Consider the following 14,712-nt stretch of genomic DNA (forward strand, 5'->3'; position numbering starts at 1 on the left):
AGAACAGCGCATTCTTTGCCACTGATTGGGGGAAAAGCGGGGATTTAGTGCAGGATTTACGACAAAAAACAGCACGCATTGAACGCTGATTATCAAATTCACGCATCTAATCGTGTCATTTTTATTGTAATCTTCCTATCTGATACACTTCTATGGATGCCTGCCTCATTCTTTTTCTCTCTGTCACCAACATCGTTGCAATCGCGCGCGTGGATACGCGCCTGAAAGGTAAGTGAAACCGTTATTCACAGCCGTTAGCGTTGATATCAAAACATCTGCTTTCTGTGCATTTGAATGTGCATGGTAGGGCGTCTCTCTGGTTGTCTGTCTGTCTGTCTGTCTGTCTGTCTGTCTGTCTGTCTGTCTGTCTGTCTGTCTGTCTGTCTGTCTCTCTTTCTTTGTGTGTGCGTGGGTCTCTCTCTCTCTCTCTCTCTCTCTCTCTCTCTCTCTCTCTCTCTCTCTCTCTCTATCTCTCTCTCTCTCTCTCTCTCTCTCTCTCTTTCTCTCAACAGACTAGGTCCTATGTCGATCGCATAACATTATATTGCATTATACTTCATCGAGAAAAATAATCCTGACATAAGCCTACTCGTATATAACAAAGTAACCACAGGACCACAATAAGACAAAAAATATACACGCAGGAATGTCAAATTCAAAAATGTTCCATTTGTCCACAAAACAGTAGAGCGACCCAGTAAATTAATGAAGCAGATCAGGGCATGCTGACCTCAAAACCAGTCAAATCACAAAAGAAATGAACATAAGAATCGTTATGCAAACAAATATCATAATGCCAAAGAACAAATTAAGTGATACAAACAAAACCATTTTTAATAACAATTTTAAAAACGGCAACATTCTTTCCCACATAAATACCGGAAACACGTTTATTTGTCTATTTGCGTGATTTTTTTGACAGGCTTGAAAACATTCGTTTTCAGCAATCTCATTAAGAATTTAAATGCTTAACAATCATTTGAATAAAACGAAAGAATCTTGTCAATGGAGCTCTTCTTTTCGCAGATCACCACTAAGGTTTAAAAAGAAAAAGACCAGGAAAATGTTTTGACAATTTCAACAAGTTTTTGTGTGTGTGGAGAAGAATTGTTTTGGTTTGTCTGCTTCCATGTCAGGTACTATTTAACTTTGAGTGTATTTATCAAATCATTACATTCTGCGTAAAGGAATATCCAAAAGTATGTCACATGATAACATTAACAAACAAATAAGTAGATACATTAATATAAGTGTATAGATAAATACATAACTAAACAAATACATAAATAAGTCAATGAATAAATAAATCAAAAGAAATTTAAATAGATAACCTTCAAGATCAACGCCATTAAATTCCCATTTTTATAAAACACACTTTTGACAAACTTTGAATTAAATACTCTCATAAAATCATATTTACTCTTGATACGTAAATGTATATAGGGTGTCTAAAAAATAAGTACCCAACAAGACATTGAAACATCAGTACCGAGAAATAGAAAAACTAAGAGAAGGGACAATGAAATCCGAATGACAACACAGTGGTTCCAACAGGATGGAGCCCCACCACATTCTCAGAGAAATCCAGAAATCCCACAGGAAACATTCCCCAATGTAATGAACCCTATGGCAATGAGGATGCAGTCTGTCATTGGAAAACGGGGTGGCTACATTGATCACGTGGTGTGAAGAAACAGACGATCTCAACTGAAAGCTGTGAACTGGGGACAAAACTGAGAACAATATCACGCAAATATAATTTCAATAAAGTTACTGACTTGTCTACGTAGTATTGAAAGAAAATCGGGTACTTTTTTTGTAGACACCCTGTATACATATATAACTCTTCACTGTGTACAAGAGGCAGCCTTAGGGTAGAGTAAAACCAAGAAGAGAAGTATTAAACAAGTCGCGTAAGGCGAAAATACAACATTTAGTCAAGCTGTCGAACTCACAGAATGAAACTGAACGCAATGCAATTTTTCAGCAAGACCGTATACTCGTAGCATCGTCAGTCCACCGCTCATGGCAAAGGCAGTGAAATTGACAAGAAGAGTGGGGTAGTAGTTGCGCTGAGAAGGATAGCACGCTTTTCTGTACCTCTCTTCGTTTTAACTTTCTGAGCGTGTTTTTAATCCAAATGTAACATATTTATATGTTTTTGAAATCAGAAAATGATGGAGAATAAGATGAACGTAAATTTGGATCGTTTTATAATTTTTATTTTTATTTTACAATTTTCAGATATTTGATGACCAAAGTCATTAATTAATTTTTAAGCCACCAAACTGAAATGCAATACCGAGGTCCGGCCTTCGTCGAATTAAGATTGCTTGGCCAAAATTTCAATCAATTTGATTGAAAAATGAGTGTGTGACAGTGCCGCCTCAACGTTTACAAAAAGCCGGATATGACGTCATGAAAGACAATTATCGAAAAAAAGAAAAAAAAACGTCCGGGGATATCATTCCCAGGAACTCTCATGTAAAATTTCATAAAGATCGGTCCAGTAGTTTGGTCTGAATCGCTCTAAACACACACACGCACAGGCAACAACGGCCTCAGCGTGTTGCCTGGCGCGACGTCTCAGCTCCGCCACATACATACACCACGACCCTCGTCTCGATTCCCCCTCTATGTTAAAACATTTAGTCAAAACTTGACTAAATGTAAAAAGGAAGAACACCTTAAACATACGCGGAAAGTCCCCCATTTTCTTTGAAGCTTAGCGGTCAGAAATCCTGTATCGATTTTATCAGTAAATGCGTTGTAATTACCTTCGTTACGGCAAAGAAGGGAACAGCTGAACATGAATATAAATCTTCGAAAATAAAAATTGAGAACAAAAAAGAACCCAAGCAAAGGCTGAACAGAATGGAAGGAAGGTAGATGTTAAGCACTTTCTCAACAACAATTACTAAAGCATATTTATCTGGTAATTCTTATATTCTGCAGGCATAAGGTTTCACGACGGTTCACAATGCTTGCATTCAGCTCTATATAAGTCGCAAGGATTTCATATCATAGCAAAATAAATATCGGTGAGTCAATTCGGTTCTCGTCAAAAAAGAAGACGAAAAAAAGACGTGAAGGAATAAAGTATTTTGCTGTGTCACGTTGACCACGCCAGTTTTGGCACGCCACTAGAAATGTTATCAGAGTGACGTCATTCATAGAAAGTAATTAGATCGGCCAATCTTCTGTTGATATATTTCATCTATCAAAAGTCAGCCGACAAGCTGTCTTGGCTGGAATTCAACTTAAATCAAAAGAAACTCGTTTGTCTTAACAAAAAAGTAAGATAATGTACTGTGTCAGATGATTTCACCAACGCCAGATGATGTCATTCAGCAAGCAACAGAAAAACACATTACGGTCTATCAACTGCAGGAAATAGATGAACCTGACGTCACCAATACAACTCAAAAGAGAACGCTCTTTTGTACAGCGATATACGTCAAAACGGCCCGAGGATACGGCTACATATTATTTCAAGCATCACACATCAAAAGAGGAGTCACATTACAGCGTGACATCAGTGAAACCAGCCTCAGCATACTGCTTCCAGCGACGTCAGTCGTGCGTCACACGTCAGAGGGGGCCCCAACTTTACTGTTCAGTTCGCGTTTTTTCTTTGCACGCCGTCATTGATCACATGTCAAAAGAGGCACCACAATAACATTGGTGAGTGACGTTAGTAATAACAGTCTTAGTGTATGTCTTCACGTGATGCCATCCATCACATGTCAGAAGAGGCGTCATACCGTCTCAGCTAGTCTTTCACATGGCGTCATTCATCATACGTCAGAAAAGGCGCCACCATGTTGTTGCTAGAGGGACACAAAGTTGTACCTCGTGATGTCATCCATCAGAAGTGAGAAAAGGCGTCACCACATTGTCGCTGTTTGGTGACGCAAGTGGATCGTTCTGACGTCATCCATCACACGTCAGAAGAGGCTCCTCCACCACGCTGTTGCTGCTGCTGCTGCTGCTGCTGCTGCTGCTGCTGCTGTTCGGTGACGTTGGCCACAACGGCCTCAGCGTGTTGCCTGGCGCGACGTCTCAGCTCCGCCACACTGGAAGTCCTCTGCTCGTGAAGTCCGCCCAGGCCCGTCACCGTAGAGACAGGGGGCACAACTCCTCCCCCCAGCCCGCCACCCCCACCTCCCCCAACGTGGGACACGTGGGACAGGGAGGGGACGCCGCTGGTGAGGGTGGAGACCGCAGACACCCCGGGTACGGTGAAGGAGTGGGCCTGGGAAGGGAAGGGGGAGCGCGGGTTGCAGCACAGGCAGAATGGGAGACAGCCTGCAATGATATAGTGTTCCGTAAGTTTGTGGTACTAGAGGGTCAGTGTTATAACTAATGAGTACTCTTTCAAGTGCATGTGATCAGAAAGAGCTTGTCTATATCTTTAAAATAAATGTAATATGTTCTTTAACGGTACGCCCGGACAGAAACGTAGATGACGTTTTTGGCTGTAGCCTATTTATTGCTCCCAGGACTAGGTGATACAAGTAATTGTCATGTCTTGATGTGCTGCAGTAAGCTCACGGCCAACCATAACAGTGGTGAGAAAAGTTTAACTTTTACATCTGTTTGTATTAGCTGCAGGACAGCAGGACAACGAAAAACTGAAATGGTCACTTTTTATTGACACTGAGCGTTAAATCGCTCGTAATGAAGCTTGTTGGCTTCAAGACGATTTCAAGCCGGGTGGGGCTAATTCGTGCCAGAGAAAGTGAAATTCCGCGAGGCTGGAAGACGCCATGAAGAATTGTCAACGTGCACATTTTAAAGTAAGAGTGTTGACCTTTTAAAAGCAAAAGGGGAGACATGGACCAAGGACAATTTTGAAACAGTTTTTTTTACATGTTTTCGCTAAATACTTTTACAGTGTGCTTCCGAAGACACCTGTTAAAAATCCACCTAGAAATTTCTTAAATCTCTAAACATGACACCATCACAGTAGTTTCATACTGCTGGTTTAGTTCTTATATGATTTCGTTTTAAAGCAAAATATAGGGAATGAAAGAAGACTAAAATGGCACTCATGCAGCTTCTTTGCCATGCACATAACGATGTCGTCGTGGAATTTGGCGAAACTCGATTCTTGGCGATTTTGATATTTTTGTGTTTTAGACTAAGTAAATCATTCTCCATGATGAATGTTCTCTTAAATGTGACCCTCCACCACGGATTGAGTCGCATGTCACCTTTGCCTGATTTTCATATTTTTACATTTTCCTACAGAGTTTTTTATGTTCTATCCAGTGGTGAAACCCGTTTTAGAAAAGAGCAAACACTGTTTGAGTTATAAGCCTCTAACTAAGGTGACCCTCACACTGTTACATTCCCCGGACTTATATTAAGCCTAGCACAGAACCGCGCGAGGTGACATGCGACTCATTTCGTGGTGGAGGGTCACAAATACGATTGACAATCCATGATTTAACATTCTTGTTTCTCTCTATTCATACAAGGAACAAAGTTAAACATTATTTCATAATGAAACTAACCAGTTTTGTCCTTCTCCTGAAAAGCTGTTTAGAACGAGTAACGCCAAAATTACACGACGACGTCGATAAGTCAAAATGATAAAAAAAAATTCCTTCGTTTTTAGAACATCAACAACAACTTACCTTTAAATGCGGGGTGCGGCAGACCGTGCGCGTGTTGCATCAGAGTCCTGGAGGCCAGCAGAGAATCGTAGTGTTTCAGGGTCGCACTGCAACATACATGTAGCAAGGCAATCAAATATCTATCAAACTATGGAGAAAAAAACCCCACATTACGCATCCAACGATGGCACACGAACTATCACCAAAAAGAAAGTCACACAACAACACAAAATGTCCTTTTTTGGGGGGTATATCGGTTATTCGAAATAATTATGTGATGTACTGATTGATTAGTTATTTAATGTAGTAACATTTTAATAAACAAAATCATGTCATGTTTGATTAAAAATTGGGTTTTTTTCTCGAATTTTCATTGGCATTTGTTAATTTTGTTATTGTGTCAGTTAGCTTTTTTCTTTTCAGATTTGAAAGTAGAACAGAAATGCCAGACAGATCTTTCTTCTTTTAACAGTATAAAACTCCTTCTACCACCGGCATTTTGCCCAAACTAACATGAAGCGTAAGAATAGATCATAAATTTAGACTTGTTAGAGAGAGAGAGCAAGAGAGAGAGAGAGAGAGAGAGAGAGAGAGAGAGAGAGAGAGAGAGAGAGAGAGACAGAGAGAGACAGAGAACAAAGACAAACAGAGAGAGAGAGAGAAATAGAGAGAGAGACAGACAGAGAGACAGATAGAGAGAAACAGAGACAGACAGACAGACAGGCAGACAGACAGGCAGACAGACAGACAGACAGAGAGTCTCGTAAATCTAAAAAAAAATGTCACTGCTAAAGTCTTACCTGTCGAAGGCAGGCAGGAAAGGCGGCCGCTGCAGAGAAGCGGCCAGCAAGGAGTGAGAGAAGGGCAAGGCCGCACGGTTGACCTTGGCCAGCAGGTTAAGGTCAGGGGGAAGGAGCATGGGGTGCATCATGTTCAGTAGCCCCTTACCCCCCTCTCCACCTCCCAGTCCTTCCATCAGCATCCCGGGTGTGTGATAGGCAGCGGACATGGCTGGGTGGGAGAGGGGATGTCTTGGGGCGGATTGGAGTTGGTGGTGGTGCTGGTGGTGGTGGTGGTGAGCAGGAAGGACGGGGGTGGAGGGGGACGGTTTGGAGTCTTCAGTAGGTTCTCTCTCGTGACCGGCGTGCGAGTGTAGAGGGGTAGGGGTAGAACGAGATTGGACGTCGCGGGCTTCCAGTTGGACTTTCTCGTCGTTTTCTTCCTCCGGCGAGCTCTCTATGCTTGTCCATTCATCTTTTGCATTATCTTCATCCTTCTCCATTCTGTCCGTCTTGCTGTCTCGCTCTTCTGGCGCCCTAACATGACGCATACTGACGTCACCGAGGGACTGAGGTTTTTCTACGTCATCATCATCACCATCATCAATGTCACCTTCTTCGCACGAAGCAGGGTCATCATCAAGTCTCCTCATCTTCTGGTCGTCTCTCTGGTGGTGACGCATTTCTTCTGACTCTTCCCCCTCGTTTTCTGTCTCCACAATGACGTCATTGTCATCTCTGTCGTCATCGTCGTCGTCTGCAACACTAAGATCCTGGACGACAGTCAAGTCATTGTCCTCGGTGAGCTCGGCATCAGGACGCTTGTTGTTGGGGTCACTGATGGAGTTGTTGTTGTTGTTGCTACCACTGGGTCCCTGTCCTTCAGGGCCGGGGGTGGTCTGAGTAAAACGTTCACTCTTTCGCCATTTCGCCCTCCGATTCTGGAACCACACCTGAAAACAGAATAATTTCATTTTGTCTAGAAATGCGGAAAATTGAGCCTAAAGATTCAGATTACAAGCTAGAAATAAGGACTGGAGCTTATGTTGCAAGGGGTATCACGATCACGTTAGCTGTTCATCAGATTATAACGTAACCTATTTTAAAGGGGGTCCTGATTTGGCCTATATGGTCCGCTGGACCCAACAAGCAACAACAATCAAATCAAATCAACCTTTTTTAAAGGGAAAAATATTAAAAATAAATACAAAAAACTTGCCTGGGATACCAGCCTTGTATTAACCCGTATTGTGTGTGTTGAATAAACAGTAATTGAAAGTGTACATATTCGGTCTCTGCACTTTTCTGAGCAAGCATAGCAGAACTACCGGCACGGTTAGCCTAGTGGTAAGGCGTCCGCCCCGTGATCGGGAGGTCGTGGGTTCGAACCCCGGCCGGGTCATACCTAAGACTTTAAAATTGGCAATCTAGTGGCTGCTCCGCCTGGCGTCTGGCATTATGGGGTTAGTGCTAGGACTGGTTGGTCCGGTGTCAGAATAATGTGACTGGGGGAGACATGAAGCCTGTGCTGCGACTTCTGTCTTGTGTGTGGCGCACGTTATATGTCAAAGCAGCACCACCCTGATATGGCCCTTCGTGGTCGGCTGGGCGTTAAGCAAACAAACAAACAAACAAAATAGCAGAACTCATTAGTGTTTACCGTAAGAAATTAAGGAAACGGTTCTAAAAGTTTCACTTTGTTTGGTGCGTGCGTTTAATGGTTTGCTTTCTGTCTCTCTGTCTCTATCACTATCAATTTGTTGCCGTAAGGAGATACTGTGCATGATGTCCGAGCAATTATGGCATTGACTATATTGACTATAGCTCTGTGCAAGTGACGGGAAAATTGAGGCTTTGTCGGTACCGCTACCTTGAGCTTTCATCTGTTGTTACTGTCTGTTGTCATTAGCTTACCTTGATCTTGATATTCTGTTTTACATAGCTGTATTGTATACTAGGGACTTAATTGTTGGCAGTTTGTACAGTTTGCTAAATGATTATTGATTGCATTAGTAGTTGGCTATTGCTTTATTTTCTGCTGCTTGACTATTCTTCTGTATTTTCCTCTTCGACTTCCTCAACCTTCGTTTATATGATTCTTGGCTTGTCATCATAATTATTCAATTTTTTTTTATCTTCTTCTTCTTCTTCTGCGTTCGTGGGCTGAAACTCCCACGTACACTCGTGTTTTTTGCACGAGTGGAATTTTACGTGTATGACCGGTTTTTTTACCCCGCCATTTAGGCAGCCATACGCCGCTTTCGGAGGAAGCATGCTGGGTATTTTTGTGTTTCTATAACCCACCGAACTCTGACATGGATTACAGGATCTTTTTCGTGCGCACTTGGTCTTGTGCTTGCGTGTACACACGGGGGTTGTTCGGACACCGAGGAGAGTCTGCACACAAAGTTGACTCTTGAGAAATAAATCTCTCGCCGAACGTGGGGACGAACTCACGCTGACAGCGGCCAACTGGATACAAATCCAGTGCGCTACTGACTGAGCTACATCCCCGCCCCATTTTTTTTTTATCTTAAATTCTGTTTGGTAGTTTTCTCTCAATGTTTCACACTTATTTCAACATATTCTGAAAAATATTTATATCACAGACAATATATTAACAAAATATTAGCGAAGTCGATTTTGGGGGTCAATCGCTGTCTTATGTTTCTAAAGTGCAGCTGACCAGATCTTACTTAAAACATTGGTTTTCTTTTGTGTAAAACAACTACCGTGAATGATAAAAACGCAACAAAGACTTAGTTTCTGTCGACAAAGAATATATTATCCCACCCTGCTGCCTACAACAATAATAGTAATCAACAGTAGCGTAGTAGCGTAGTAGCGTGCATGCCATTAAAATCACCCATATTAAGTTCTGAGCTAAATCAGTGACCACAAACTTGGCAATAAGTATGGGTTGAAATCAGAGATTGTGATTATACAGCAAGCCTTTAATCCCTAGACCACCGCAAAGTTCGTAAGTGAATATTCCACAGGTTAATAGTTCGATGTCTTTAATTTGGCTTAGAACTGAAGCAGAAAGCCCTCTTCAAGTTTGATTACTGTCTTTAATCCCTGCTTATATCTCGTACTTCTTGATAAGTTCATCTCTTTCTTGGAGTGCAAGACGACGGGCGCTGTAGCGGGGTGGAAAGACGTCGGCCTCTTAATCAGAAGGTCGAGGGTTCGAATCCCGGCCGCGGCCGCCTGGTGGGTTAAGTGTGGAGATTTTTCCGATCTCCCAGGTCAACTTATGTGCAGACCTGCGAGTGGCTTATCCCCCTTCGTGTGTACACGCAAGCACAAGACAAAATGCGCACGGAAAAGATCCTGTAATCCATGTCAGAGTTCGGTGGGTTATAGAAACACGAAAATACCCAGCATGCTTCCTCCGAAAGCGGCGTATGGCTGCCTAAATGGCGGGGTAAAAACGGCCATACACGTACAATTCCACTCGTGCAAAAACAGGAGTGTACGAGGGAGTTTCAGCCCACGGACGCAGAAGAAGAAGAAGAAGGAGTGCAAGACGTCCAATTCATTTCTTGCTGAGATCATAATATTAATTCATTTATTTGGTAATACCAAGTAAAATGGAGTAATCAGAGCCAGCGGTTAATTACTAGGATGAATTCTGAGTATTTTCAGTCAAATCCCCTGCCGAGACTTTGTTGTGTGCCTTGTTTAATTTGCAAACAGAGTAATTTGCCAAGCACAGGTGCGGGGAGCGAGCTTTATGAAATTATACAAAGCATAGGCCTACTCAAGGAGAAGTAAGAGGAAGATGTGATTGCTGACGCTAATCGGGAGCTAATTCAATGTCCTCGGTCGTATTTCCAGCATGAATAATTCTCCAGTGAAGAGCACAATGCCTGGACTGTTTCATACGACGTCTCATTCTGTGTGCTGATCAACGCCGTTTGTTTTTTCCGCCATGCTTTTTAGTCTAATCACTGCGTCATTTCCGCTGAGGGGTAAAGATGGCGCTTCAGATCAACTGCTAACAGCCCCGCCCCATAACATTCTATCCTACATTAATTTGATTTCCACCCGCCTACTCTGTTTGTGGCCTGTCTTTGTTTACACTTCACTCTCTCTCTCTCTCTCTCTCTCTCTCTCTCTCTCTCTCTCTCTCTCTCTCTCTCTCTCTCTCTCTCTCTCTCTCTCTTTCTCTCTCTCTCTCTCTTTACTGCTCTCTCTTTTTACATTTAGTCAAGTTTTGACTAAATGTTTTAACGTAGAGGGGGAATCGAGACGAGGGTCGTGGTGTATGTGCGTGCGTGCGTGTGTGTGTGTGTGTGTGTGTGTGTGTGTGTGTGTGTGTCTGTCTGTGTGTGTGTGTGTGTGTGTGTGTCTGTCTGTCTGTCTGTGCGTGTGTGTGTGTAGAGCGATTTAGACCAAACTACTGGACCGATCTTTATGAAATTTGACATGGGAGTTCCTGGGAATGAAATCCCCGGACTTTTTTTCTTCTTTTCGATAAATACCTTTGATGACGTCATATCCGGCTTTTTGTAAAAGTTGAGGCGGCACTGTCACACCCTCATTTTTCTATCAAATTGATTGAAATTTTGGCCCAGCAATCTTCGACGAAGGCCGGACTTCGGTATTGCATTTCAGCTTGGTGGCTTAAAAATTAATTAATGACTTTGGTCATTAAAAATCTGAAAATTATAAAAACAATAATTTGTTTTTAAAACGATCCAAATTTACGTTCATCTTATTCTTCATCATTTTCTGATTCCAAAAACATAAATATGTTATATTCGGATTAAAAACAAGCTCTGAAAATTAAAAATATAAAAATTATGATTAAAATAAAATTTCCAAAATCGATTTAAAAATAATTTCATCTTATTCCTTGTGGGTTCCGGATTACAAAAACATATCTAGATGTGATATGTTTGGATTAAAAACACGCTCAGAAAGTTAAAAAGAATAGAGATAAAGAAAAGCGTGCTATCCTTCTCAGCGCAATTACTACCCCGCTCTTCTTGTCAATCTCACTGCCTTTGCATCGAGCGGTGGACTGACGATGCTACGAGTATACGCTCTTGCTGTAAAAATGCAGTGAGTTCAGTTTCATTCTGTTTGTTCGACAGCTTGACTAAATGTTGTAATTTCGCCTTACGCGACTTGTTTACATTCTATTTTAACCAACTTTAGCAGCAGTCATTTTGAGATCTATGCATTCCTCATAAAAGTGCGTTTACGTTGTTCCGAATAATTGTCTTTGCATGTAAAAAAAAAAAATCGACATGCTTCTGTTCGTTTTATGTTGCTTATTGTTATTTGATGGTATTTACCCCTTTCCGTCAGTCCGTTTTAACTGTTCCTAGGAGAGAGAGAGAGAGAGAGAGAGAGAGAGAGAGAGAGAGAGAGAGAGAGAGAGAGAGAGAGAGAGAGAGAGAGAGAGAGAGAGAGAGAGAGAGAGAGAGAGAGAAAGAGAGAGAGAGAGAGAGAAAGAGAGAGGGAGAGAGAGTGAGAGAGAGTGAGAGAGAGTGAGAGAGAGACATAGACAGATAGACAGAGAGAGAGACAGAGACAGAGACAGAGACAGAGACAGGTATACATACAGACAGCCAGACATACAGACAGGCAGAAAGAGACAGAAACAGAATCGGAGACAGCCCGACAGACCGAGCGACAGACCGAGACTCCAGTAATGGAAATAAACATTATTGACATCCGCAATATGATTTGCAGAATTTTGAGTTACCTCAAAAGCAAACCCTCTGCCAATATAATCAACAACATCCTGCACCGTCATCTTTACAGCCTGATTCTAATTATCGTTCCTTTTCGATTATCAACAAAACACCTAGGTTTTTTTCATGGTTTGATGCAAAGTGCACACAGACTCAAACAAACTCGTATTCTGTGTCGCACGTGCTCTGCGTGATTTGTGACAGCCGAGTTCTAATCCCCTAATCGATGTAATTAGCTTTAATCTGCCCCCGCTGTGTTTGCACGACGACTCACCCGCTCCTTCAAGGCTCAGCCAGCATCAGCAAAGGGAGTTTACAAATACAGGCTCTCCATTAATTTGTGATTAGCGGCTAATTTAATAAGCGGTGCTTGTCAGGGTAATTAGCGGGATGGGTGGAAAAGCCTCTTCGCGCAGGGGACCGCGAGGGACTCAGGGTTCCGTGGAGGGCTCTTGCAGGGTCTTGGCCTTTGTGTGGCATGCTCCCCAGCCCCGTTCTTGGGCCTCCCTCAAGAGGCCTAGAGAGGCCGCTGAACGCGCATCCCTTCTCTCCAGATCTCCTACTTTCTCTCTCTCTAAAGCCCCTTCTCCGGGCTGGCATGGCGAGGATGCAATTTTCTGCCCCGTGGAAGGCCACAGGAGCAGATAGCTAATTTTCTTAATGACGGAGAGTTCCCCCTCTTCTTGTTCCTTGTTCATTCCGCTCTATCCGATTAGGAGGCTCTATTCACCTTATCCGATTTGCTTTTTGACATAAGACGCGGCAAAGCTCAGCGAAGACGAGGACTGTCACCCCCTCCCCTCTCCGCGCCACCCCACCCCCGCCCCCCCCTCCCCTCATCCCCCTTTGGCTCTGTGGGTATTGAAGACAGCTTGGCAATCTTGTTTGCTGGATTCCTCGCCGGCAAAACACGCCGGTAATTACTGAAATTTACTTTGCTGCTAGTCTTGTTCAAATATTTTACCGGAGCGGATTTTGTGTCATAGCACGTTACGCCCGAGAGCCGTATGATCGCGACTGTCATTATTTTTTGTAAGGTGAGGAGGGAATGCGGAGGAGGAGGATTGAGGGGGGGGGGGGGGTAAAGTGAGCGAGAGGGTGATGAGGCCAGGATACACAGGAGCAATAGAAACTTGTGATCACACAAACATTTTCGGATTGAATGACACAATAAAGAGAATAAAATGGCCGTTCATATGATACACGGAAATGTTACTGATTCTCCTGCATCAGACGGGAAGTTTCGCTTCCTGTTTTGTGCCCCCTCTCCCTCACCCCCTGACAAACACTCACACCCACATACACACACCCGTTCTCTCTATATTGTTTTTTTTATTTTTTTTTACTTTCCCTGTCCTGTTTCAATGCCCCCTCTCTTGTTTTCTACTGTTCTATTTTCCCTTATCTGTTCCAGTCAACAGCTCTTAAAATATATTTTTTTTAAACCAACAACACCACAACAGGGCTACATACTCAGAAATGCAGTTTTCTTTTGACGTAAGCCTATTTGGTTAAAAAGCGGCATGTCTAAAACACACACACACACACACACACACACACACACACACACACACACACACACACACACACACACACACACACACACACACACACACACACACACACACACAATAACCTAGGGGCCAGAATCATACGTAGGCTGTGAATGTATAGGTATCGGATGACTTTAAAACTGACCTGCACGCGCGCCTCAGTGAGGCTGATCCTCATGGCCAGATCCTCCCTCATGAAGACGTCAGGGTAGTGGGTCTGGGCGAACGCCTTCTCCAGCTCTTCCAGCTGAAAAGGAAAGATCGTGAGTGATGTGTGACTTAGGAACATGGGAGAAGACGAGATAGACTGTTTGATCACTACAAGGGCTGATAGAATGACTGGATCCATCCATCCATCCATCCATCCATCCATCCATCCATCAATCAATCAATCAACCAACCAATCAATCAACCAATCAAGCAAGTAACCAATCAATCAACAACAACAACAACAAAAACCACCCACCCTACCAATGAAGGCAACACCACCTCAAAACTGACACAAACATTCATATGTATGAAGCATCACAGTTCAGAAATCACTGTCATCCTGTTTTCATGGTTTCTTACCTGTTGTAGGGTGAAGGTGGTACGATTGCGGCGTTGCTTGCGTCTGGCAAAACTGTCATCATGCAAGTCGGCGTGAAGGCCATAGCCTGAGTCTGCGACACGAAGAAAAGAAACTTATCATAATTATGCACTTTCAGCCAATAGACGAATTTCGGAAACAGCTGTGTCGAGTTTGTATAGGATGTGTAAGAGTGAATACCTTTGCTTATACCAGAGAGACAAGCAATCCACAGGCCAGTCACCAGCGAAGGCAGTGTCTGAACCGCGTGGACACGGAGCACGTGTGGTTTGTTTGTCTCACCAAGAGCAAGGGTATTCACTCTTTCACAACCCATAACGACCCAACAGAGTTATCTCCGTGAGTCGAATTGTTGAACAGTTGGGTGTTGTTGTTTGTGATACTTAATACAGCATAATAATGTGTCAAAGTTCTCTCTTATCCTTTTGTTTTGCCCCAAAGCTAGAAGCCCATGCGTTTGAC

The 14,712-nt window shown here is 43.0% G+C and overlaps 1 protein-coding gene across 1 annotated transcript in view; it reads right to left on the reverse strand.

The window, feature by feature from the left end:
• Window positions 1-2,377: 2,377 nt before the first annotated feature.
• Window positions 2,378-14,712, reverse strand: part of LOC138958452 (uncharacterized) — a 21,376-nt gene continuing 9,041 nt past the window's right edge. The window contains exons 3-7 of the mRNA XM_070329606.1: window positions 14,232-14,323; window positions 13,807-13,908; window positions 6,422-7,353; window positions 5,643-5,728; window positions 2,378-4,308 (exon numbers count right to left, since the gene is read on the reverse strand). Of these exons, the coding sequence (XP_070185707.1) occupies window positions 3,941-4,308; window positions 5,643-5,728; window positions 6,422-7,353; window positions 13,807-13,908; window positions 14,232-14,323 (1,580 nt within the window). The 3' untranslated portion in view covers window positions 2,378-3,940. The remainder of the gene's footprint in view (window positions 4,309-5,642; window positions 5,729-6,421; window positions 7,354-13,806; window positions 13,909-14,231; window positions 14,324-14,712) is intronic.

This window comes from Littorina saxatilis, linkage group LG2, assembly GCF_037325665.1.
Source record: "Littorina saxatilis isolate snail1 linkage group LG2, US_GU_Lsax_2.0, whole genome shotgun sequence".
NCBI classification, from domain to species: domain Eukaryota; kingdom Metazoa; phylum Mollusca; class Gastropoda; order Littorinimorpha; family Littorinidae; genus Littorina; species Littorina saxatilis.